Genomic DNA, 25,244 nt, shown 5'->3' with positions numbered 1-25,244 from the left:
CTCCCCCTATTTGAACACCTTTTCGCAATTTTCTCATATTTCTGTTTGCCTCTCCCGATAACATTGCGTTTCTCTCACTCGCTTTACAGCACTGAAAAAATAAAACATTTAATATAAAAATAATTGTATATAGATGCTCTCAATGGTGAATTGTCGGACGACAATCGTCGCTGCTCGTCGACTTGTGAGCTCCACGACTCGTTGTGCTCAATCAGGAGCTCCGGGAGCAGGAGCAGGAGGAAAATTGCCGACTGAGACGACGAATAAGTTCACGCAGGTTGAAGTGAGTAGAGTCGTTCCTTTTAGGTTTTTCAGATTTTTTTTGGGCAGAGAAAGCTAAAAATACGAAAAAATGTTGAAAAAAATCGATTTTTGAGCACAAAATGTGGATTTTTAACTAAATCTCATTGAAAAAATAGATTTTTAAACATAAGAAATTGATTTTCAGTAGAAAAATTGATGTTTTGTATAAAAAGTGCGTTTTTTTAGCATAAAATAGTGATTTTTGAACACAAATAGTAGATTTTCGAGCCAAAAAATTGGATTTTTAGCAAAAAAATTGATTTTTAAGCAGAAAAAGTGGATTTTTAGCAAAATTTGGGTGAAGAAAATCAATTTTTAGCAGAAAAAGAAAATTTTCAGCATAATTTTATCGAAAAATATGCAATTTTTTAGAAAATTTCGTAATTTTTAGACGATTTTCATTCTTTCGAATCACTTTTTCGGATCGAATTTCAGAAGAAATGTTTATGTTTATTTTGTATTTTTCGAATTAAAATTGACACGTTTCATTTGAAAACAAAAGGATTTCGGCATTTTTGTTCACAAATTGAGAAGAATACCGATTTTTAGTGTCTAAATGTCTAGATTTCAAGCAAAATTCTGAAAAATTGAAGTTTTTCAAAATTTTTGAGTTTTTGAGTATATATTTTCACTAAATTCTACTCAAAATATACATTGTAAATGGTTTTGCTGATTTTAAGAAATTCTGCAACAAAAAAAGTGTTTCAAGTTCAAAAAAAATAAATAAAATCGGTTTTAAAATCAAAAATTCAATTTCTAGGAGGAAAATTTCAGTATTCATGAAAAAATATCCATTTTTTGGCAAACAATTCTAGTTCCAAAGCAAAATTTAGCACAAAATTGGTGATTTTCTCTGTTTTTTATCTGAAAAACCTGAAAAATTCAGTTTTTAAACTGAATTTTTCCATGTTTTCTGCTCCAAAATTGCTCTTTGGTCTTTTCAAAAAAATTTTACAATTTTTACCCGAAAATTCCGATATTTTGAATTTCAGGAATTCCTTTGTGAATTCCACAGATTCCTCTCCTCCCTCTAATTATAATAAACATTCCCCCTCTTTTTTCACTCTTCTTTTTCCCCTCACCGGAAGTGTATCTCACTTCAAGATCTACACTTCTCCAGATGATCTAACAGCGAATCGATTCACACATTCATTAAGAAGGAAACATTTCTTTTCTGATGTTATATACTTAATTATAACTAATTTAGTCGTAAATTTTAATTAATTGTTGGATTTTTCATGGCTGATTTTATATAATTACCCAATTTGAAGATTAATCATAAGTTTTTGAGGTTTCCCGGTTTTTTAACCAATAAAAATCTTTAAAAGTCTTTTTTTTATGACATAATCTCATTGAAAAATTAGAGAAAGTTAATTATGACTAATTTAGTCGTAAATTTTAATACATTGTTGGATTTTCTTTTTTTATGAAGGGTTTTATGACATAATTGCTCGACTTTTGAGCTATTTTCATTGAGTTTCTTCCCAGTTTTCCACAAAAAATCGAATAATTTCCGTGCGATTTCAGAAAAAGAAAGATGACGAAATGCTGGAAACGATCGACATCGAAGATCTACCAAGACCACAGAAACGATTCGCCAAACAGTTTGAAAAGGTGAGCTTTTCTGAAATTATGAGCTGAAAAATTGAAAACGCGTCAGAGGTACGCCAGGCATCGAACAATGCTCAGAGCCTTGTTGGAAGAATATCTTCAACTATTAGCTCAGCTCAGTTCTTACAATTTCGCTCCATCGAAATCCCGTTGAAAAATGTGTCTTTTTCTCTGAGTCTCTCAATTTCGCACAATATCTTCTTCGGTTTCGGTAGAGCGCGGTTGTAAGAAGTGTACAATGCTAATAGAGCCCCAAAACCAAACTTTAACACGTCAAAGGCACGCCAGACTCATCAATAATAAATTTCTCATCATTTTTCATACAGTTTTCATTAGTTTTAGTGTCAAAAAACGACAAAAAATGAGAAAAATACAATTTTGAAATGAAAACTGGTTTTTTTCAAGATTTTCTAGGTTTTTTGTTGAAAATACAGTATTTTTTCATTAAAAGGGAACCTAGTCTCACTGAAATAAGATCAAATCGATATTTTAACTCGAAACTACCAAGTTTTTGCTCACAATCAGAAAATTTGATAAAAACCTTATTTTTTTCAAGAAAATTTATTTTCCGTTTAAATTTTTTAATGTTACAGTTGCCGAACCCCCTCGGAGCCTCTATTTCTAAAATTACGATTTTTTTTCAGTTTTTTCAAAAAAAAAGTGTTTTTCAGAGATTTTTACCACTTTCTGACTGTCTGGCGCACCTCTGACGCCCTTTTTTCATAATTCTCACTCTCTTTTCGGTGTTCTCAATCGATTTTCACAGTTTTTTAAAAACTATCTGGCGCACCTTTGACGCGTTTTTCTGAAATTAAAGTTTCAGTGGAATTTTCTCATTCCCCTTGTTTTAACCGATTTTCACCGCTTTCTGACTGTCTGGCGCACCTTCGACGCCCTTTTTTCATAATTCTCACTTTCTTTCCGGTGTTTTCTATCGATTTTAACAATTTTTTCGTTATCTTGCGCACCTTTGACGCGCTTCTTTCTCATTTTCCAACATTGTTGCTCCCCCTATTTGACCGCCTTTTCCAATTTCCGTCTTAAAAAGCATTTTTTCCCAAATTTCAGTCAAATTTCAGTTAAATCATCCTCAATTTCCAGGTAAACCAAGAGCGTGTGAAGGAGATCTTCGCAAAGAACTACAAGAATCACATCTCGTTCGCCGTGTTGATTGGCGTCGTCGTCGGAATCTACTTCTATACAATGTATTCAGTGAAACAGGAGACGTTCCTCGAGGAAATCGACGAGGAGATGGCGGCGACGAATCCAAAGACTCACGGACATCTTGCCAAGAAATTGTAGACGTGACGAGCGGGATTCTGGAGCACTGTTTTTCAATTTTTTCCCAATTTTTTTCAGTTTTTTCTTAAATTCACAAAAATAGCATTATTAGTTTAGTTCTTTGTTCTCTTGTTTTCTAATTTTCGTTATCTCGATCATTATCATATTTTAAGCAGGCTCCGCCCACTTTTCAGCCACGCCCACTTTTGCAATCTTGCCGCATAGTTGAGTTTTTGAACCTGAAAATGGTTAGATTTATCAAATTTGCAAATTCGCCACACATTTCTAGCGGAAACCGTGCCGCACTTGCGGTCCCAAAATATTTGGGATTTTTAATCAATTTTTGAAGGATTTAGGCAATTTTTGATTGAAAAATGCAGTTTTAGCACGATTTTTCATGTCTCGTAGTCGTTTTAACATATTTTCAACGAGATTTTGAATTTTCACCGCACGGTTTCATGACAAACCCTGCCGCACCGAAATTTCGGTCAAATTTCCGAATTTCTGTAGGATTACAACGATTTTAGTGTTAATTCCTGGCAGTTTGTATCCGATTTCAACGAATTATTCAGCTGTGCAATTTTGCGGCACAGTTTTCCAACTGACCGTGCCGCACTTTCTACTTTGTAGATTTTTACGATTTCGGGACGGTTTTCCCTTGAAATCAGCTATTTGACCAGTTTTCTGACCAGTTTTGAACTTCTGCCGCGCAGTTTGATAGCAAACCGTGGCGCCTACAGGTTCTTGGTGACTTTTTACCCGAAATTCGCAATTTCTAGCTGATTTTCCCCTATTTTAACAGCATAAATTATTCTAAATCGTTCAATACCATTTTTCACCGAATGCGGCACCGTTCCCGAGAAAACCGTGCTGCAAAACTGCATTATTTCAACCTTCCATGCGACAAGTCTGCAAAGAAAGTGGGCGTGGTCTTAAAAAGAGGCGGAGCTTAGATATCATATTTGTTACTTTCTTCTCTCTCAACTTTTCTCTTCTTTTCCGTTATCGTTATCTATTTTTGATTGCCGTCGTTCTCTCGCTCAAAATTTCTCTCGTTTTAATTAATTAATTAAATAAAATCCAAAAATTTCAGTGTACCATATGAGCGGAAGCGAAGAAGAGCATCTCGTCTCTGCACTCACTTTTCGAAAAAATGAAGATGAAAACGACGGCGGAGAGGAGGAGTCAGTTGATGACGTCGTGGCATCTGGAGCAGTGAAGGGACCGAAGAAAAAGATGGAATTTGTTAATCAGGTAGGTTATTTTATAGAGAAAAATGAAGGTTTGGAGAGGGAAATAGGATAGGTGAAAAAAATAGCTTCAAAATATGATTTTTAATTGAAAAAAGTCAAAAAATAACACTGAAATCATGAAAAATCCCAGTTTTCACTGAAAAAACAGATTTTTTCGGTTATTTTTCATCAAAAAACGTTTGAAAACTGTAGTTTTTAATAAAATTTTCAATTTTCAATTTAATAAAATCGCACAATTTTGATGCAATTTTTGATTAAAAAACCGTCAAAATTGGATAAAGTTCTGTTGGTTTTTGTGTTAATTGTAAATTTTTGACAATCGGGTACTGGAAATCACGATTTTTTTTATAAATTCTCCGTGAAAAGTAACCGATTTTCAAGGAAAACAATAACAAAAACAAATTTCTTTCTAAAAATGCTATTTTCGACCTAAAACTCAACTTTTTAATTCAAATTGCCTATTTTGAAGCGTTTTTGCTCAAAAAGTGGGTTCTCCGATCGAAAAATATGATTTTATTTCTCAAATTCTTCATTTTCCCTATAAAAATTGTTTGGAAATTTCGAAATTGGCTAGACAAGACATCCGGACAGACAGACACCTATACAGTAAGAAATCTGGACATCCGGACAGACAGACACACAAATAGAAGGACATCTGGATACACAGACACTTATGCATATTAGCACGGCACGCTTTTTACAACCGCGCTCTACCGACACCGAAGAAAATAGTGTGGGAAATTGAGAGACTCAGAGAAAAAGAGGCATTTTTCAAGGATATTTCGGTGGGGCGCAGTTGTAAAAAACTGTTCAGAGTTGATGCATAAAAATACAGATAGAGGGACATCCGGATACACAGATTTCCATTCAGACTCGATAGCAGCTGGATATCTGGACATCCGGACGTACAGACACACAGTAAGAGAGGACATCCGGACATCTAGATGTATGCGTATACAGACAGACAAAGTGGACATCAGGACAATGCGACAGACAAACAGACAGACCAGTAAAATCAGAAATTGTGGACATCTGGAGATCCTAGACACACAGATCGATGTTCAAGCTAATTGCCAGAATTCAAACACATCCTCCAATTCACTTCTCTTCTCCCAACAAAACCCATTTTTCTCCATCAAAAATTGAAAACTGACAACTTTGTGTCCTTCTCTTCCACTTTATCAAGTTCAAATGCTATCACCTATCTCTCTCTCTGTTTCCTTCCAAACCAACCAACCAACTTCCTTTCCCCCCTATCATCATCTATCTCTCTCGTTCAGAACTTTGTCGAAAGCACGGAGGACGAGTCTGATCTGTCGACGCCGACCGCCGTCGGACCGCCATTGGGAAGTGCGGACGGAGACGAGACACCGACGGTAATCATATCTTCTCTTTTTGTTCTCTTTTTTTTGGTGATTATTGGTTGGACGCGGCGCGCGGGTTGCAAGTTTTTGAGTGTGTTATCGGTCCAAAGGTCTCAGGGCAGTGTGTCAGAAAAGTGCGATTGGGGGGATCTGGGGGATCTGGAGGGGTTGTTGGTAAGACTATTATGGATATAAAGGTATTTTCAGTCGTCGTTCTGGAGCAAACTTAAGGTTTTCTAGATTTTGGATGTTCAGTTAAAAGTACAAAGTTCGCTTTACTATTAGTTTAGGTTCGATATGACTTTAGACAAGGTCTTTCTAGCAGGGATGTGCGAAAAAACTTTTCCGAAAAACTTTTTTTTCGTAAATTTCGTACCGAAAAATCGAAAAACTATATTTTTTTCGAAAACTTCGGACCGATAAAATCGAAAAACTATTTTTTTCGAAAATTTTTACCGAAAAAAACCGAAAAATTCGAAAAAAAAGTTTCAGGAAAACTGTCTGAAAATATGAGTTTTTCGAAGACAAAAATCTTGAAATTCTATGAAAACTGTAAATATTACTAGGAAAGACTCCGAAAACCTGCTTTTGAGTACAAAATTTCAGGAAAAAAACGAAAAATCACTATTTTTGTTACTTAATTTTTGAAAATTTCAATAGAAATTTCCACAATTGTTTCGAAAATTATCCGAAAAATTTTTCGCCCTAAAATTTTCGAAAACCGCCGAAAAAACCGAAAAAATTTTTCGTCCGAAAAATTCCGGATTCAAAAATAAGAACTCTTTTTTAACTTTTTCGAAAATTCAGAGTAAAAATCCTCAAGTTATCATACATGTTCACCTTTTGATTGAGTTTTAAATTTTTAGCCGGAAACTAGATTTTTTTCAGAAAATTTTCAAAATGTGTTCAAAACAGAATATTCTTGATTTCGGCCCGGCCCGTGACCAGTCTGCAATTTTGTTCATGTCATTCTCAACATGCAAACGATCTTTGGGGTTTTGAAATAGCTCGTGTATGTCATTCATCTAAATGGCTCTTCTTCGTCTAGCGGGCAACCGAGCAACGTCTCGTCTCCAGCTATGTCTTGCCGTAAGGCCAGCCGACGATTTGCTCCTCGAGCTCCTTTTGAGCAATTTTGTGCAAAGATGAAGTGTGAAAAACTTCAAGCTCACAACCGCTGGCCTAGAAACCCAACAGAAAAGTTCGGTCTAAACACTGACCACTTTTGAAAATTTTTCGGACTGAAAATCTCGAAAATTTCTGCTTTCTGTTCCATACGTCCCTGACTCCGTCAGTTATGTTCCAGATCCACCTGAAATTCTCTCCGCCCTGGTAACGACTATAACAACTATGCGTGGGTGCACACTCCACCTCTCTAATTAGCATAATCCATCTCTCCCTCTCCCTCTTCTTCTCACTTACAACAAAGTTCATAATCATCATATCACAACTAAATTATACCTTTATGATCATTCTCTCAGTGCCCCCTCCAAGAGAGTGATGTCATTCACCCATTTGTCAACAGATCAAAATCTGTTCGAACTTTGTCTCACAAATTATAGACAACACAACAAATAACAACATGTGTTTCTTTCTATGCACGCATGTGTCTTGAGAGTGGTGTTTCCCGAAATTTCTCCCTCCTCCTCCTCCTTATTTTTGCCATTTTGGGGCTATTTTTGGTGATTTTTGGAGTTTTCGACCTACTTTTTACGAAAGTGGTTTAAGACTGTTTATCACTGATAATTTATTGAAGTTCTCTTTTTTTTTTCTCTCTTGGTCTAATCAGATGATAGTTTTGTTGATTGTGACGTTTGGGATGACGTTCGACAAGTTTTTGCCTATTTTGGAACATTTTAAATGCTTTTTTTTGAGAATTTTAGCCTTATTTTCCAGTTTTCTTCTAGAGTTGATGGTGTTCAAAAGTTGGTTACTGTAGTTTGAGGTTGTATAGTTTCTCACCTATTTTTCAAAGTTTTGGACTTATTTTCGACGGTTTTTAAGGAGAAATTATCTGAAATTTCAAATTTTCAAGGCCCGGCTTCAAAAAAGGTCCAATTTTTCATCAAACATAAGATTTTTTTGAAAATTCTGAAAATTTCCGCGTTGATTCTATTAGTTTTGACCGGAAACGAAGAGAAATTCAATTTATTGGAAATTTCTGAATCTACCCGTCGAATTTTAGTAAAACAAGAACCTCTCTCGGTAAAAATTAGTTAAAAATTGGCTGAAATTGGCTGAAATCGGCTGGAAATCTACTTGAAACCAGCCGAAATTGGTCAGAATCGGTTAGAATCGGTTAAAACCAGTGATTTTTTTTTGAAAATTTCGAAAATTTCAGATTTCAGAGAATCTTTAAACCAAATAATTTGAAATACCGAGTTTCCGGAATTTCCTGGATTTTTGAAAATTTCGACAAAAAACATTCGGCATTATTACTCTACTTAGTCTAGTCTTAATTACTCTAATTAGCCTAATTAGCATTCTTCAATTTTCTGAATTGGAGAATTTCGAGCAAGAGGTGGCCGAGGTTTTTCTAGGCCACGCCGATTTATATCAAATTTCAGCGTTTTTAAGCCGAAAATGTGGTTTTTTGAGTTTTTTTCTATAAAAATCAGATTGTCTTGCGAATTAAGCCATTTTTGAGTGAAAACATCGGTTTTTTCATAAATTTCTAGTCAAAAACAGTGAAAAACGGCCATAAAGTTGAGGAGGCATAACTTTTTCACGCCGATTTTTTTCTGAAAACTTCATTAAAATGTCTCGCCCAGTTCAATTTACTATCTGATCTTTACAGTGAAAAAAATTTACATATCGCAAGCTGAGAATCTGAGGATTCAGAATCCGGTGTCAGAATTTGATTTAGAGCAAAATGAGCCAAGTTACAGTGTTTATCAGCTCATTTCGCTCCTAGATTGATTCGGACACCGGATTCTGAATCCTTAGATGTTCAGCTTTCGAAACGTATACGTTTCCATCTGAAATTCCTATAAAAATCACTTTTTCAACAAAGATCTCAAAACTAACCAGAGATTCTGAATCCCCACTTCGTCAGCTTTCGATTCGTATACGTTTCGATCTGAAATTCCGTCAGAATTAGGATGAAAACGTGTTTTATCTGAAAATTAGTTTCCCACTTGAAATTTAGAAACGGATTCTGAATCCCGACTTCCTTAGCTTTCGATTCGTGTGCATTTCGATCTGAAATTCCGTTAGAATCAGGTTGAAAACGTGTTTTATCTGAAAATTAGTTTCCGAATCGAAATCTAAAAGCGGATTCTGAATCCCCACGTCTTCAGCTTTCGATTCGTCTATTTTTGGTTCTGAAATTCCGTCTGGAAGATTCAGAATCCTCAGCTTCTGATTCCAATAGAATTTCGGCTCTCTCCAACGTGGAGACTCCATGAGTGCTCACTCGATCTAAAATTCCGTCAGAATCAGGTCGAAAATGTATTTTATCTGAAAGAGAGTTTTTCTCAGCCAATTTCTCTCCGATCAGAAATCTAACCCCAGATTCTGAATCCCCACGTCTAAATTTTTGTCACTTATAGTGAAAGTTATCAATTATTACCAACCTATCCCTTTCCCCCCCACCTTAAGAGAAGAAACCGTTTCAAAATTTAATCAATCACAAAAAATAGAAAAAAAATAGATATTGTGTCGTTCTGTAATCCTTGATCTCTCTATCTCTCTCTATCTCTCTCTTTTTCTGACTCATTTAAGTGGGGTCGCCCCTCCCCCAGTTATTGAAGATTATTAGCAACCATTCTTACTGTATTCATGAGTCTATTCGCTTGTTGGTTCGACATAATTTCAGCCACTTTTCATGAGCTCTTCCGGAGTAGTGAGGTGGTGCCCGTCGAGCAGGGATATGAGGTGTTGGAGGTAGGAAAAATGAGTTCTTGACGAGAAAATGACTAAAAAATTGTCATTTTCTGACCATTTTTGGCGCTCTTAAGACCGAAAATTGGTTCGAATTGGAGGAATTTAGAACTGATTTGAGCTGATTTTAGACCAAAAATCACGTTTTTGAGTAGAATTTTTCACCAATTTTTTGAGGTTTTCATATTGAAAATCTGCTATTTTTGCAGTTTTTCGATCTAAGTTTGATCAGTATTCAGTATTAAACAAACAATTTTACGAAAATTTGGCGCCAATCTTCCGGGCCTTGTCAACGAAAGAAAGTAGACTTTTTTGAGCAATTAAAGCTGAAAAATAGCTTATTCTGGAGTTCGAAAATTTAAAATAGCTCGTTTTGAGGTTTTCCAGTCAATTTCTGCCTATTTCTGGCATTTTCAGACAGAAAATTGCTCAAATTTGAAATTTCTTGAGTCTGAAAATGCATTTTTTCGTTATTTTAGCTCAATTTTGAGCACTTTTGACCAATTTTTGAGGTTTTGACCTGATTTCTGACCACTTGGAAAACATTTCAAGACCAAAAGTCGTCATTTTAACCCATTCCCCCCATTAAAAATAACATCTGTTTGACTATTCCTAGTCAATTATGACTAATTCCCCCCGTAGCTGTCAAATCACTACTAGAAACTGTCAATTTGACTAGAAAACTAGAAAAAAGAGTCGATAAAAATTGCGTGTTTCAGCACAATAAATGACATGAAATGACTTTTTTCTCGACTGAAAATATCATTTTTACTGTTTCCATTGGGTGAACACACGACTTTATTCTAAATGATTCCTAATATAGCCGTTGATACTATAATTACAGTAATGGAGGTAAGCCACGCCCATTCTTTAGTAATTTTCGACAAAAAATTGGCTGAAGTTAGCTGTCTGGGGTGCCTTTGGCGCGTTTATGTAATTCTAGAGGAAACCGAAAAACTGACGTCGTGTGAAGATTCCGTATTCGAATTTCCAAAATTATGGAATTTTTTGAAATTTTGAAAACGGATTCAGAATCCTCACGATGTCAGCTTGGAGTCGGGCGTGCCTCTGACGCGCAAAACAACTTTTTAAGCGGAAAAACGCTGAAAATCGTTGAAAATAAGCCATAAAGCACTGCTGGCGTGCCATTGACGGGATTCATCTGCGAATTACTCGATATCGACTGAAATTTGCACAAATTTCATGAAAATAACTCAATTTTCATGAAATTTGGAACAGTGGTTATCGCTGGCGTGCCTTTGACGCGACTTCTCATTTAAAAAAAACTGAAAATCAGTCGAAATTTGACGGAAATGAGTAGACTGGCGTGCCGTTGACGCGATTCCGATTTTCCCCCCGTCACCCGGTATGCCACGAACTGTCCTCTATCATCGACCTTTTTTCCTCTCTCCGCTCGTTTTTCGACGCAATTTCGAGAGTAATAGTCCTCTCTCTCCCCTACCACTATCTATATTTTAGGTATAGTGTGTGTTCTAGAGAACAAGGGAGAGAGAGACGCAGACGATCCGAGAAAAAAGCCAGAACTCCTTATCACCTCGAAATATAAGTGATAGTGTTTGGTGCCCCATTCACAACATTATATTTTGTGTCTGAAAGCGAGGCAAAACTGGACGAGTCGATTATTTTCTCGCTGAAAACGGCGTTGGGCAGCCGAAAAGATGCCCGAAATGCAAAGTCGGATGATACGGTGGGTTACTAGGGGTGGCCTAGAATTCCGTCATTCGGGAAGTTTCTAGGCCACCATAATAGTTATGGAGAAACTTGGCGTCTTCCAGAGCTAGGTGGCCTAGGATCCCATAAAAATGGTTTTCAGGCCACTAAGCCATTTTCTGATTGGCAAATTGGTTATGCCTCTTGAGGGCCGTCAGTTAGAGCTGGGTGGCCTAGAATCCTGTCATAGAGGTTTTCTAGGCCACCGTGATTTCTCAAGACTGATAGCTGCCATCAATCGGAACGATGGACTAGAATCTTTCCACTGAGATTTCTAGACCACCATGAACTCTACCGGTGGCTACCGGCAGCTAACTGATAGCGTCAGCATATTGAGACATTTTCTGTCATCCGCTTGCCAGTCAGAGGCTCTGACTATCAGAGCTAGGTGGCCGAGATTACTGTTATGAGGTTTTCTAGGCCACCTGAGCGCTCTGAGTCTTAGCTCTCGTTCGGTGGCCTAAAAACTCACAGTTAAGGTTTTCAGGCCACCAAGTACTTCCTGATGCCCAGTGGTCTCTAACGATTCCAAATTTATTTACGATTTGGTGGCCTAGAATCTCCTAATTGTGAATTCTAAGCCATCAAAAAATGCCTTCTTTTTGATGACCTAGAACCCCGGAACTCTAGGCCACCGTGAGTTCTTCGAGATGGTCTAAGATTCCCAATTTGTGAGTTTCTAGGCCATCGAGTGGTTTCTTAGCAACCGTTCCCTCCTACCGTACCATCTCCTACCCTATCCGTAGTCGAGAGGCGTGTCATCTCTGCAAAAATATCATTTTTTGCGAGAACCGCTACAGTATCCCTTATCTATCTTCTATACATATCACACCACTGAATTCCGACCCCTCCAACTTTTTTTTTGTTCGTTTCGCATTCATTATCAATCATTTCCGTGAACCAATCAACCAACCAAAAAAAACCATTTCGTTGCCAACCAAAAGAATTTTGAGAAGAAAAAATAAAAGAGAAATTTCTTATCATCAAATTCCAATTTTTTTGATTTTTAGAACCCCGATCCGGCAGCAAAGTACACAATGGCGCAGACGAAAGATGGCGACTTGTCACGACCGTCTGGGCTACCGGTGAGTTTGGATAGGGGACATCTTGATGGAGGGACACACAGACAGACGGACAGATAGACTGAATGGACATCTGGACATCTGAATATATGGGCACACAGTTAGAGCGGACATCCGGACAGCGGACGTATGCGTATACAGACAGACAAAGTGGACATCAGGATAGTGGGACAGACGGACAAAGTGGACATCAGGACAATCCGACTGACAAACAGACTGACCAGCAAAATCAGAAATTGTGGACATCTGGATATCCTGGACAGACAGATCGATGATCAAGCTAATTGCCAAAGTTAAAAATATAAGGACACACAGACTTTCATTTTTTTCGCGGAAATTCGAGCCAGGACTGTGCGAAAAAACTTTTTTCAAAAACTTTTGACCGAAAAAACCAAAAAAATTGAAAATTTATATAAAAGGGAATTTATATAAAAACTGTAAGTATTTCGAGGACATGCACTCAGAAACATGTGTTTGAGTACAAAATTAGAATAATTTTCGGAAAAAATCGAAAAAATTCGAAAATTTTTCATCCAAAAAACCGGAAAATTTGAAAAAAATTCAAGAAAACTGTCTGAAAAAAAATCAGTTTTTCGAAGGCGAAAATCTTGAATTTGAATGAAAACTGTAAGTATTACAAGAACAAACTCCCTGAAACCTGTTTTTGAGTACAAACTTAGAAAAAGTTTCAGAAAAAATCGAAAAATATCTATTTTTCACTTAAATTTTGAAAATTTCAGCCCAAATAACCAAAAAAATTTTTTGAATGGTTTTTTTTTTCAAAAACTATTCGTTTTTTTCTCTCAGCCCTGATCCGCTCCTATACTTTTGAGATTGTACATTTGAAGGCATCCGGACAAACAGACAAACTCACGCTCTGAGATGTTTACGGACATCCGGACATTCGGATACACAGACAGACACATTCAGGACATCTGGATATTCTCTCATGCTCCCTAACCTCTACCCAATTTCAGAGCAACGGAAACCCTGGCTCATCCGCTCACGTAATTCCACCCGCCTCAAAATCCGGACCAGTCGCCGGATCATCTTCAAAAACCGCCGGAACACCAGTCCCACCACAACGGAATAGAAGACGAAAGGTGGGTTTCTGACACGAAAATTTGACAAAAATGACTTAAAACGGTCTAAAATCAATAGTTTAAGGTAGTTTCAGTCATTTTTTATCATTTTTTCAGCTTTTTCCACTCGAAAATGCTATAATAGTCACACATCACAAAGTGATAACAAAAACACGTATTGATACGAGTTTTATCGGTTTTTTCCACAAAAAGAACCCATATCACAGTTTATGCCGCACTAAACGTTTACGTTAAGTTTGTTTGACCATTTTTTACATTTTTATCTCATAAAAAAGGTGACGAATTCCTTTTTATGGGCAAATAAACAGAAAAAATAGAGCAAAAAAGTGTGTATTTATCGTAGGTTTTTGACCTGATAGCTGGAATTCTTATGGAGAATAATTGGAAAATGGGGGTTTTCTACAAGTTTGAAGGGAAAATTGAGCAACTGGGGTGCCGTTGACGCGTTCCGGGGACATCTGAATGTACAGAACGCGTCAAAGGCACGCCAGACATTCTGGTATCTGAAACTATCTCGATATCTGGAATTGGACATGAGAAAACACAGATTATGACTGGTCTATTAGAACGCGCCTGAGGAACGCCAGACGAATTCGGAAACAATGAGAAAGATAGGGCTGGCGCACCTTTATCGCGTTTCCCGGCATCTGAGTATGAGAAATGCGTCGAAGGCACGCCAGCAGACGCCGTGAATTGAGGGACATCTGGACAAACTGACAAATATGGAAATCCGGATCAACAGAATTACGAAAATCTAAAAATCTCCGTCAATTTTTTTCTAAAATAGAGATTTTGAGCTGAAATCTAGACTTTTTGGCTTAAAATGCGGTTTTCAGTCGGAAATTATGAAAGACGGGGGTGTCTTTCTTTGACGCGTATTTTCACCGTTTTCTTTATTTGGAAACAGATTCAGAATCCCCATCTGTCGCACCTTTGACGCGTTTCCTCTCCTTGATTAGCAAACATTTTCTCATTTGTTTGCCAGGCAACAATTCCTTGACCTTCTTCTTCTTCCTCTCTGACATTTCTTTTTTTTTTCGTATTCCGATCTCTCTCCTCCGTATGACGATTCGTTCCTCTTGAACTACATATATTTAGGAATAGGCATACAGAAGGATGCGTCATTTTGTTGCTTTTTCTGCCTCTCCCTTCGTCATTTTCTTCTCTGACTGAAAAGAAGAGTTTTTCTCCATTTTTGTCACTCGAAACTTGACTGAAATCATGCAATCTCCTCCGACGTCCCCTCCGACGTCTCCACCGACGTCACCAACGTCCCCGATTCCCGCCAACTTTCTGAGTGTTCCACGTACACGACAAACTCGGTCGAAAAGTGTGCCTCATGCACGACAAGTACTCATTGATATGGTTCAGACGACTGAACGGAATCTCGAGGCACCGTTTCGAAGTATTCTGTGGCAAAAGTATGTGATGGAGAGACCCAAGGTAGGCAATGGACTTTCTTGGCGTTTTGCACTTCAACACGGTCTGCGGCTAATTAAAGATCCGCCATCAGGCTTGTCTTACAAGGGAAGTCTTTGGAGACACCACTTTCAAACGACCTATAAATTTGTTTATACGTGTTTTCGACCACGAGGATTCCATTTCTGTAGTCAAAACCTGCTAAGTGTCTCTGCGAGCCGAGTTATGAGCTCTCAAACTTTTCATTTGGTTAAGCCTGTTCACATGGAATTACAAATCCGTGGGATATACGCCACCACGCGGTTTCATTTGTGTTCCCCAGCGGTTTACCTGTGCTCGTACGTCGCAAAAATGGAAATATCTTGCGTATACTATTTGCCGATTTGGAATTACATGGAAAAAAAGCTAAACCATATGAAAAGTTTGAGAGCTCATGACTCTTCTCGCAGAGACATTTAGCAGGTTTTGACTGCAGAAATGGACTCCTCGTGGTCGAAAATACCTATAACCAAATTTATAGGTCGTTTGAAAATGGCGTCTCCAAAGACTTCCCTTGTTACATCAGTGTCATAGAGCTTGCCGTGATCTTCATTTTGGTATATTGTCAGCTGAAAACATTGAATTTTAAGCGATTCACCACCTTTGCAAGTCCGGTCTTTAGTTATAGTAACTTATAGGTATCTTTCTACGTTTGTATATTATAGATCACATCAGATAATGTGAGATAGCTGATTTTTACATATAATGACTCTGAAATCTGTCCAATGACTAGTAAGGCCTATGAACGTGTTTCTAGCTCAAGATGGGCTCCGAAACGCCGAAATCCCGAAATGTTGCTTCTCGGCCAAAACGCTTCCTAGATCGTTCTCTTACACGTATTGATCATGTTCAAACTACAAGTATAATTACCGTAAAAACTGTATTTCAGTTGCCCCTTTATTTGAAGTGCCCCTCTAATAGTGGTGCCCTCCGACGGACCCTTTGAACAATAGAGTTGCACCCTCTAATTGAGGTGCCCCTCTAATACAGTTGCCCTCCAGCGATTTACACTTTTCTCTATATTATCATTAACTGACTCCGAACTGTTCTCTCACATCATTATTTCAGCATTTTTAATGTTGAAAACGTGGTTTGCCATAAAAATTCAGAATTTTTTTCCGTTTTTTAAGTGAAAGTTCAATAAATACGGCATAAAAACTATTGAAATCAAGCAAATTCAAGAGATAGTTGGGTATCGAGGACAGGCGAATTCGTCGACGAAAAATAGAGGTGCACCCTCTATTTGAATTGCCCCTCTAATAGAGTTGCACTCCAACAGACCCGTTGAACAATAGAGTTGCATGCACCTCAAATACAGTTTTTACGGTATATATATATATATTATGTGTTCAAAAACAAACAACAATTGTTTTGAGAGCGAACACAATCTCTTTTGACTTTCAGAATCTTGTGATCATAGGGATTTTCAGCCGGAAATCGAAGTCACGCCTATTTTTTGACAGTTCTAAGAAACTTTTATTATTGACGAATTTGCTAAAAATCGCTTTAAACACCACAACTCCATTTTTTTTTCACTCAGAATGAGCTTTGGTGGACGAGTCTTTTCGCGCGATCGTGTAGTCCTCTCGGACAAGATTTTTGTTCAATTCCTCACTTTTTCAACATTTAAATCACGAAAATGTGTAGAAAAAAACGAGGAATTGATCAAAACGGTTGTCCGAGAGGACTACACGGCTGCGTAGGAAAACTCTTCCATCAAAGCTCATTTTGAGTCAGGAGAACTAGAATTGTGGGGTTTAGATCGATGCTTAGCATATGTGTCAAAAATATAAGTTTCTTATAATTTTCTGAAGTATGACCTGGCCAAAGCTATTCTAATCTATAGATCGATCAAAATTGATCAAAAAAATGGGGGGTGGCTTCGATTTCCGGCTGAAAATCCCTATGATCAAAAGAATTTTAGCGTTTACAGCGATTTTAAGGCGTCATAATAAAGGTTTTTTAGTATTTTCTGAAGTATGACCTCGCCAATGCGGTTCTAACCTAGAGATCTATCAAAATTGATCAAAAAAATGGGCGTGGCTTCGATTTTCAGCTCAAAAATCAAAAATCCTTTTAAAAAATCTGAAAATGGCCTAGAAAAACCTCTCAATTCTTGCAGGTAACCGAACTAAAATGCTCAGAAGTGCGTTGGTTCTACCAGGAGCCGAAAGGCGCATCATGGACACCGTTCAACGGTCGTGACTCGATAATGCTGGAAATAAAGTATAGAAAAGAGAAGAGAATCGAGTTGGACGAGACGATTCAGACGATATACGATGAGTCGTTGAGCCACTATAAAATGGACGCGGCGGACGAGTCGGAGCCAGAAAATGGAGGAGCAGAAGGGAGTCACCAGCAACAGGAAGAGAAACCAATGGTTGTGGTGCTCAACGGACAGTATCGAGTGAATAAAGAGAATACACGAATCGATCCGATCTATTGGAAAGAGGATTCGAAAGAGATCAGACGGGGGACATGGTTCACACCCGACTATCAACCACTTGAAATGCCGCTTTCCGATTCGATTGAAAAGAATCATTTGCAGTGTTTCAGGAATCAGATGATTCCCGAGGGGACGACGGTGTTCTCTAAGTCGGAGACCAGTAATAAACCGGGTGAGTTTCCACAAATGGCCTAGAAACCCCAGAAGATTATAAAAGTTAGGTCATGGCCTAGAAAACCTTAAAATTTGAGAGAAAATCAGACTTTAGACGAAGTTCGATTTGTGGCCTAAGAATCTGGGAATTTGGGAAGTTAGGCCATGGGAAAATGAAAGAGAACGGTGCGATAGCTTAGGAACCCAAAAACCAAAAACTAGAAAGTTACGTCTTGTGGCCTAGGATACCAAAAGAATGACAGTTAGGCCACCAACCGCTACTGTGAAAAAATGAAGTTTCTTTCGAAACTTTTCGCGTGCTGAAACGCAAGTGCGGCAGGGTATTGTGGGCCGAGCTTAAACTGCAAGCGGATGAAATTCCACCTGATTTTTTATCAAGCAGCATTGAATTTCAAGATGAATTCGTGATTTTATTGAATGAGTATGAAAAATTTTCGAATATGCGGCAAAAAACGTTGAAAACAATCGATTAAACTACGAATTTATCTTGAAATTCAATGTTGCTCGTTGAAAAATCAGGCGGAATTTTATCCGCTTCCAGTTCAAGCTCCGCCCATAAAACCCTGCCGAACTTGCGTTTCAGCCCGCGAAAAAGTTTGAAAATTCTTGCGGAAACTCAATTTTTTCACAGAAAACCGCAAACATTAGAAAAAAAACAGTCTTTAGACGAAGTTCGAATTGTGGCCTAAGAATCTGCAAATTCGGGAAGTTAGGCCATGAGAAAATGAGAGATAACCTAAGATTCCAAAAACTTGAAAATTACGTCTCGTGGCCTAGGTTCCCAAAAAAGCGACAGTTAGGCCACCCCAACCGCCAATTTCAGCCTCGATATGATGGCCTAGGAATCCATAGCTCTAGAAAGTTAGGCCACCGTGGAAAACGGTATAAAAACGTTCGGTCATTGACTAACGTTGTAAAATGTGAAACCTAGAAAACATTTTGATGGTGGCCTAGAAACCCAATAAAAGAGAAAGTTAGGCCACGAACAGAGGCATACTGTAAGAACATGCGGTGGCCTAGAAATCCAAGAAATTGAGAAGTTCTTCCACACAAACAATATTTGTAAGAATAGACAGAATTGGGACATCCGAACATCCAGACACAAAAAAGTCCCGGGCCGTGCCTTGTCAACAAAATTTACGGCCCGAAGGCCCGGAAAATTGGCGCCAAATTCAAATTACAGCTAAGCTCAGAATTGGGACATCCGGACATCCAGACATCCAGACACACAGGCAGACTCATTTCTGGAAAAAAACTGATTTTTCCCGTATTTTCAGTGCTCGCCGAGCTCCACGTCGACGGCTACGATATCCGATGGAATTCAGTGATCGACATCTCTCTCCATCAGAAAGGAAATGCAATTTTGAGATATTTATGGGCGAAAACGACACCACTCCGTCGTGGATATCATCTGGAGGGCGAGTGGCACGATGCCTCCGCCGAAATCTCTCATCTCATTCTCGTCGTTCACGGCATCGGACAGAAGGGATACGAGAATTTGATCGCTCAGAATGCTAATCAGTGAGTTGGGAGACTCCGCCCCCCATTTTTTTCCAGAGGAATTTGAAAATGTTTCGAGAAAATAGTGAAGAAAAATCACATTTTTCAACTTTTTAAAGAAAAAATGTTGTTTTTAAGCTCCGCCCATTTTTAAACGGAATAATTTTTCTCTTAGGTGTTGGCTCCGCCCACTTTTTCCTCAAAACTTATAGCGGAAGGTTGGAAATTATACCATTTTTTGTATTTTAGGCTCCGCCCACTTTTCTTAAGAATCGGAAAAAAAATTGGTGTTTTCTGAAATTTTGTGCTCCGCCCATATTATGGAAATTTTTATTATCAGGCTCCGCCCACTTTCCTGAAAATGTCTATTTTTTGAAAAAGTTTAGAATTCTAGGCCGCGCCCACTTTCAAAAAGGATTCACAAAAATTTCCATATTTAGGCTCCGCCCACTTTCACCTATTTTCTGAAAATTCTGGAAAAAAGTGGATCTTTAAGCTCCGCCCACTTTTTATGGGAAGTTGGCTCCGCCCATTTTTCTCAAAAGTCGTAGCGAAAGATTGGAGGTTTTTGTATTTTAGGCTCCGCCCACTTTTTCTAAAAACATGAAAAACTTGATGTCTTCAGAAATTTCGTGCTTCACCCATATTATGGAAAATTTTATTTTCAGACTCCGCCCACTTTTCTGAAAATGTATATTTTTGAAAAAGTTTAGATTTTTATGTAGGCCCCGCCCACGTTCAGAAAGTATTCATCAAAAATTTCCATGTTTAGGCTCCGCCCACTTTCAGCTATATTTTGAAAAGTTTTTAAACTTTTTTCAAACTAAAAGCTCCGCCCACTTTTTCTTTTTTCTTGGATTTCTCCAATCTCTAAAATGTAAGCCACGCCTACTTTTCTGGAAGTTTGTGTGTTAGTGATCGCAATTTTTAAAAATTTTGCAGAAATAATGTTAAGCCCCGCCCACTTACACAGTTCCCTAAAATTTTGGTTGGAAAACTCCCCCCAATTATTTTTTATTTTAGAGTCCGTGACGGTGTGGTGGCAGCAATGGAGAAATGTTATCCGGATGAGAAGTCCCGCCCAATGTTCCTTCCAGTCGAATGGAGATCTTCATTGATTCTAGATAACGGACTCACTGATAATATCACAATTCCAAAAATGAGCAGTATGAGAGCATCTCTGAATAGTACGGCGATGGATGTGATGTATTATCAGAGTCCTCTTTTCAGAACTGAGGTAAGGATAGGTGTCTGTAGAAATCATCTCCGTCTATCTGTGTGTCTGTGGATCCGGATATCTTCAAAATTGTCAGTTTTGATGAATTCCCATCTGTCTGTGTGTCTGTCTTGTTTATCCGGATATCCAGATGTCCTCAATTTTGAAAACAGACATCCGGACGCCCGGATTTACAGATGGACAAGTTTTCCAGCAAGTTTTTGTAAATTCTGCTCCTATCGTAGCGTCTGTCTGGATTTCCAGACGTCTGGATGTCCAAAAACTTTAAAAATTCTTAAAATTTTTAACATCTGGACATCCAGATGCACAGATAAATTAAAATGGTCATTTTCCTGAAATGCTGTCTGAATTTCATACTTTCGGACATCTGGACGCCCAGATTAATAGACAGACTGAAAATCTCAGTCTCCGTATGTCTACAAGTCTGTCCGAATTTCCAAATGTCCAGATATTCAAAATTCCTTCGTTTTGGACATCCGGACATCCAGATGCACAGACAGACTCTCAATTTCCGTAAATCTTGTCCGTTCTAATTTCCATATATCCTGATGTCCATACTCTCACAATCGATTTTTTTTGTTTTTTTTTTTCAAATTATGATCCGAATTTGGCCTGTCTGTCAGTCTGAACGTCCAGACATCCGCAATCGGAAAAATGGACATCCGGACTCGCCGAACAACAAATTTCTGAAATTTCTGAAAAAAAACGTACTTTTAATTTCCAGATCGTTCGCGGCGTGGTGGCTCAACTCAACCGTACCTACAAACTCTTCAAAGCGAACAACCCGCAATTCAACGGTCACGTCTCGATATTCGGTCACTCACTGGGCTCAGTGATATGTTACGATGTGCTCACTCAATACTCACCTCTAATGCTCTACGACAAATATGTCACCAAGTCGATAGACGAGTATCTGGAAAAGAATCCACAAGAGACGACGACAGCGGACACACAAGGCGCACGGACTGCCCTGGAATCGATGAAACGGTCGAGAGAGCAACTTCGTGAGCACATGGAAGGAGGCATTCATAAGTTATTGGTTACCAATGAGGAGCAATTGAATTTCAAGGTTAAGTATCTCTTCGCAGTTGGCTCTCCACTTGGAGTTTTCTTGACGATGAGGGGCGGAGCGTCGACGGATTTGTTGTCGAAAACGACGAATGTGGAGAGAGTGTTCAATATATTCCATCCGTATGATCCGGTGGCGTATCGGTTGGAACCATTCTTCACGCCCGAATATAAACATATTCGACCGATTAAAGTAGGTTATTATCATACTTGCAAAATTCCGGGCAGGCCCGCCGGGCCGGCCCGGTCGGCCCGGATTTGAATTTTTGAATTTTTTTTCACTAGAATTTTTTTTTCAATAATTTTTTTGTCTGAAAATTTTCCAAATTTTTTCTCAAGAATATCAAAAAATCAGTTTTAAGCGAGTTATGAGACCTCAAAATTCCAAAAATCGCTCCCCGTCGTCATTTTTTCAGTACATTTCAATAGAAATTCTCCTCGTCTGAACGTGAAATGCATTCATAAATGTTCATTTTTCGAATTTTTTCTTGAAAATTTTTGAAAATATTGCTTTCATGTGTAGGACGAGGAGAATTTCTATTGAAATGTACTGAAAAAGTGCACGATTAGCATCGATTTTTGACATTTTGAGGTCTCATAACTCGCATTAGACGCATTTTCAGACATGAAACCTAAAAATGTATCTTTTTCCTGGCTTTCTGAATCGATTCATATCAAAAACCCTCAATTTAGAACTAGTTGTGTCCCCCTTTAAAATTTTTTTGCCAAAAAAATTGGAAAATTTTCGAAAAAAAAAATTGAATTTTTTTAGTACTGAAAATCCGGGCCGGAGAAATTCTGATTTCGGCCCGGCCCGGCCCGTTGCAACTCTGGTTATTATGGTGAAGAGGACGTTTCGAAACTGAGTGATTACAGTTCTGAAATGTCTCGGTTGCCAAATGTCTCGGTTTCGAAACGTCCTAGAGTCGTAATTTGGCTCTGGGACATTTCGAAACCTAGAAGTTTTGAAATCGCCCGTTTTGAAAATTTTGCTAGGAACGAAATTTTCACGGTTTCGTAACTTCCTAGAGCTGCTATTTGACATAAAGAGTTTGGCACCGAGGCATTTCGAAACCGAAAGAATTGTCTGATGTCGAAATGCCTCGGTCTCCAAGCGCGCTCTCAACGTTATTCAGAACCGAGGACGTTTCGGAACCGAGATATTGCAGTTTTGAAATGTCACAGTTGCCAAACGTCCCGGTTTCGAAACGCTTCAGAACCGTTATTTTTCGCCGATGACGTTTCTCAGACGGTTCACGCTCGGAAACCAAGATATTACAGTTCAGAAATGTCACAGTTTCGAAACATCTCAAAACCGTTATTTAGCGCCGAGTACGTTCCGAAACCGGTTATTTCGAAACATTTACAATGACTGGTTTCACGGTTTCGTAACGTCCTAGGGACATTTCGAAACCGGACGCTTGGCAACCGAGACATTTCGACTGCTCGGTTACAAAACGTCTCGGTTTTCTAACGTCAAGTTATCAAATGTATCGTTTTCGAAACGTTCGAGAACTGGTAATTGGCGCTGAAGGCGTTTGGTGTAACCGAGACATTACAGTCCTGAAATGTCTCAGTTGTAAAGTGTCTGTCGTTTCGAAACGTTCCAGAAGCGTCATTTGGCGCCGATTGCGTTTCGGAACCTAGAAAATTTAGAATGTCACGGTTCCGTAACGTCATAAAACCGTGATTTGCCTCCGGGACATTTGGAAACCAGTCGTTTTGAAACCGTGACGTTTCGCTACCGAAAAATGTGTGATGTTGATACCTAATGTATCGGTTTCAAAACGTCTTCGTTTCGAAACGACTCGGCGTCAAATAGCGGTTTCAAAACGTTTCAAAAACGGACGATTCGAAACCGGCCGTTTTGAAACCGTGACGTTACGGCACTACACGTGATTATCATGGTTTCGAAACGTCTGGTTTTGAAACGTCCTGAAGCCGCTCCCGTTTCGAAATTATACCGTTTGAAACCGAGACATTTGGTAACCATTTCGACATCATACATTTCTCGGTTGCGAAACGTCTCGGTTTCCTAACGGGAGGTTATTAAATGTCTCGCCGATTTGAAACCGAGACATTCTGAAACCATATCATTTCGATAGTGAGACATTTTTCATCATATTTTTCTCAGTTTCAAAACGTTATGGTTTCGAAACGTCCAGATTACTGTAACCCAACATATATTTTCAGTTATTCTCCAACGCCGACTTGAGAGGACGTGCCTCCTACGAAGGCCTCCCATTGGACGTCTACAAACATTACTTGAAAAAGCTGAAGAATCAGAATAAGGCGAAAAACAAGAAAGACGCTGCCGACGCGAAAAGCGGAGGCGATGAAGACGTCGACGAAGAGGACGAATGTGATTCAGATGAGGACGCCCGTAGCGGTTGCTCCTCCCCTCGATCGATGACTCCGCCCCCACCGCCGTGTGACATCACGGCAGCCAATAAAGAGCCGAAAGCGGTGGTGAAAAAGGGATGGTTCTCGTTTGGAAGCTCTAATAATAATCCGAAGAAAACGCAGAGCTCGGCGAGCCTTCAATCCGTTCAGGCCACCTCTACGGAGCATATCGAAGTGGGGAAAGAGGCGGCTGAGGAGTTACCGTTGGCTGAGAGGATATTGGGGTCGGGCGTTCGGGTGCCGCATAGAATCGATTTTCAGTTGCAGGTTGGTGGAAATCTGGTGGATGTGACGTGAATTGAATCAAAATTTGAAGAAAATTGACCTAAAATCGGGAGAATCAGACCTGAACAAGCCTGGATTTGCCTACGGACCTAGATCTGCCTGAATCAGATAGAATTGAGTTTAAACTGAGTTTAATTAGGTTTAAAAAAATATGCCTAAATTCGCTTGAAATTGAAAAAGGCCCCTAAGAGACCTTGATTTGCCTGAAATAGGCCTAAATCAGCCTGAAATAAGCCTAAATTAGCCTGGAATAGACCTAGATTTGCCTGAAATAGGCCTAGATTTGCTTGAAATAGGCCTATATCAGCCTAAAATAGGCCTAGATTAGCCTGAAATAAGCCTAGATTTACCTGAAATACGCCTAGCATTGCCTAAATTTGTCCTAGATTTGCCTAAAATAAGCCTAGATTTGCCTAAAACAGGCCTAGATTAGCCTGAAATAGGCCTAGATTTACCTGAAATAGACCTAGATTTACCTGAAAAAAGCTTAGATTTGCCTAAATTAGTCCTAGATTTGCCTAAAATAGGCCTAGATTTGCCTGAATTAGGCCTAGATTTACCTGAAATAGGCCTAAATTTGCCTGAAATTTCAATTGAGTCTGATTAGCCTAAATTCAAAAATAAACGGGCCTCAGACCATAGTTAGGCCTCATTTAGGCCTATTTGCGGCCCTATCACACCAATACCATACGTATTTCAGCCGGCGCTCACCGAAAAATCCTACTGGTCAGTGCTGAAATCTCACTTTGCCTACTGGACAAACGCCGATCTCGCCCTCTTCTTGGCAAACGTGCTCTACTGCAAACCGGCGAAACCCGAGGAGGCGAAACCCACATGGGCTTAAATCTCTCTTTTCATCAAATTTCGGTTCCTTTTTTGTGTCAAATGTCTGAAAATAGGCGCAATCATTTCATGTTTTATCGATTTTTCTATCTGATTTTTGTGTGACTCCGCCCCTTTCTTTTAGTATTATTTTTTTACTCGCTTGAATTCGTCCTCTCGACCATCCACTAGTTTCCAGCTTTTTGTATAATATGTATAGCAATTTCTTTCAAAAATAGTA

General features: G+C 38.8%; 3 protein-coding genes across 3 annotated transcripts; all 3 read left to right on the top strand.

The window, feature by feature from the left end:
* Positions 1-142: 142 nt before the first annotated feature.
* GCK72_004463 (uncharacterized protein) lies at positions 143-3,216 on the top strand (the record flags this gene model as incomplete). Its single annotated transcript, XM_003101029.2, has 3 exons — positions 143-283; positions 1,831-1,917; positions 3,016-3,216. The coding sequence occupies 3 exons, from the start codon at positions 143-145 to the stop codon at positions 3,214-3,216; spliced, it is 429 nt and encodes a 142-aa protein (XP_003101077.2).
* A 6,376-nt stretch (positions 3,217-9,592) lies between these two features.
* On the top strand, positions 9,593-13,844 carry GCK72_004462 (uncharacterized protein; the record flags this gene model as incomplete). Its single annotated transcript, XM_053724695.1, has 4 exons — positions 9,593-9,697; positions 12,436-12,510; positions 13,485-13,610; positions 13,707-13,844. The coding sequence occupies 4 exons, from the start codon at positions 9,593-9,595 to the stop codon at positions 13,842-13,844; spliced, it is 444 nt and encodes a 147-aa protein (XP_053588889.1).
* Positions 13,845-14,831: 987 nt separating this feature from the next.
* GCK72_004461 (uncharacterized protein) lies at positions 14,832-25,025 on the top strand (the record flags this gene model as incomplete). Its single annotated transcript, XM_053724694.1, has 7 exons — positions 14,832-15,053; positions 17,191-17,686; positions 18,966-19,209; positions 20,212-20,425; positions 21,150-21,686; positions 23,687-24,163; positions 24,882-25,025. 7 exons carry the CDS (start codon positions 14,832-14,834, stop codon positions 25,023-25,025), a joined length of 2,334 nt encoding a protein of 777 aa, XP_053588888.1.
* Between the last annotated feature and the right edge of the window lie 219 nt (positions 25,026-25,244).

This window comes from Caenorhabditis remanei, chromosome II, assembly GCF_010183535.1.
Source record: "Caenorhabditis remanei strain PX506 chromosome II, whole genome shotgun sequence".
Lineage (NCBI taxonomy): Eukaryota > Metazoa > Nematoda > Chromadorea > Rhabditida > Rhabditidae > Caenorhabditis > Caenorhabditis remanei.
The sequence above is the reverse complement of the archived record's forward strand: the minus strand, read 5'-3'. Positions and strand labels throughout refer to the sequence as shown.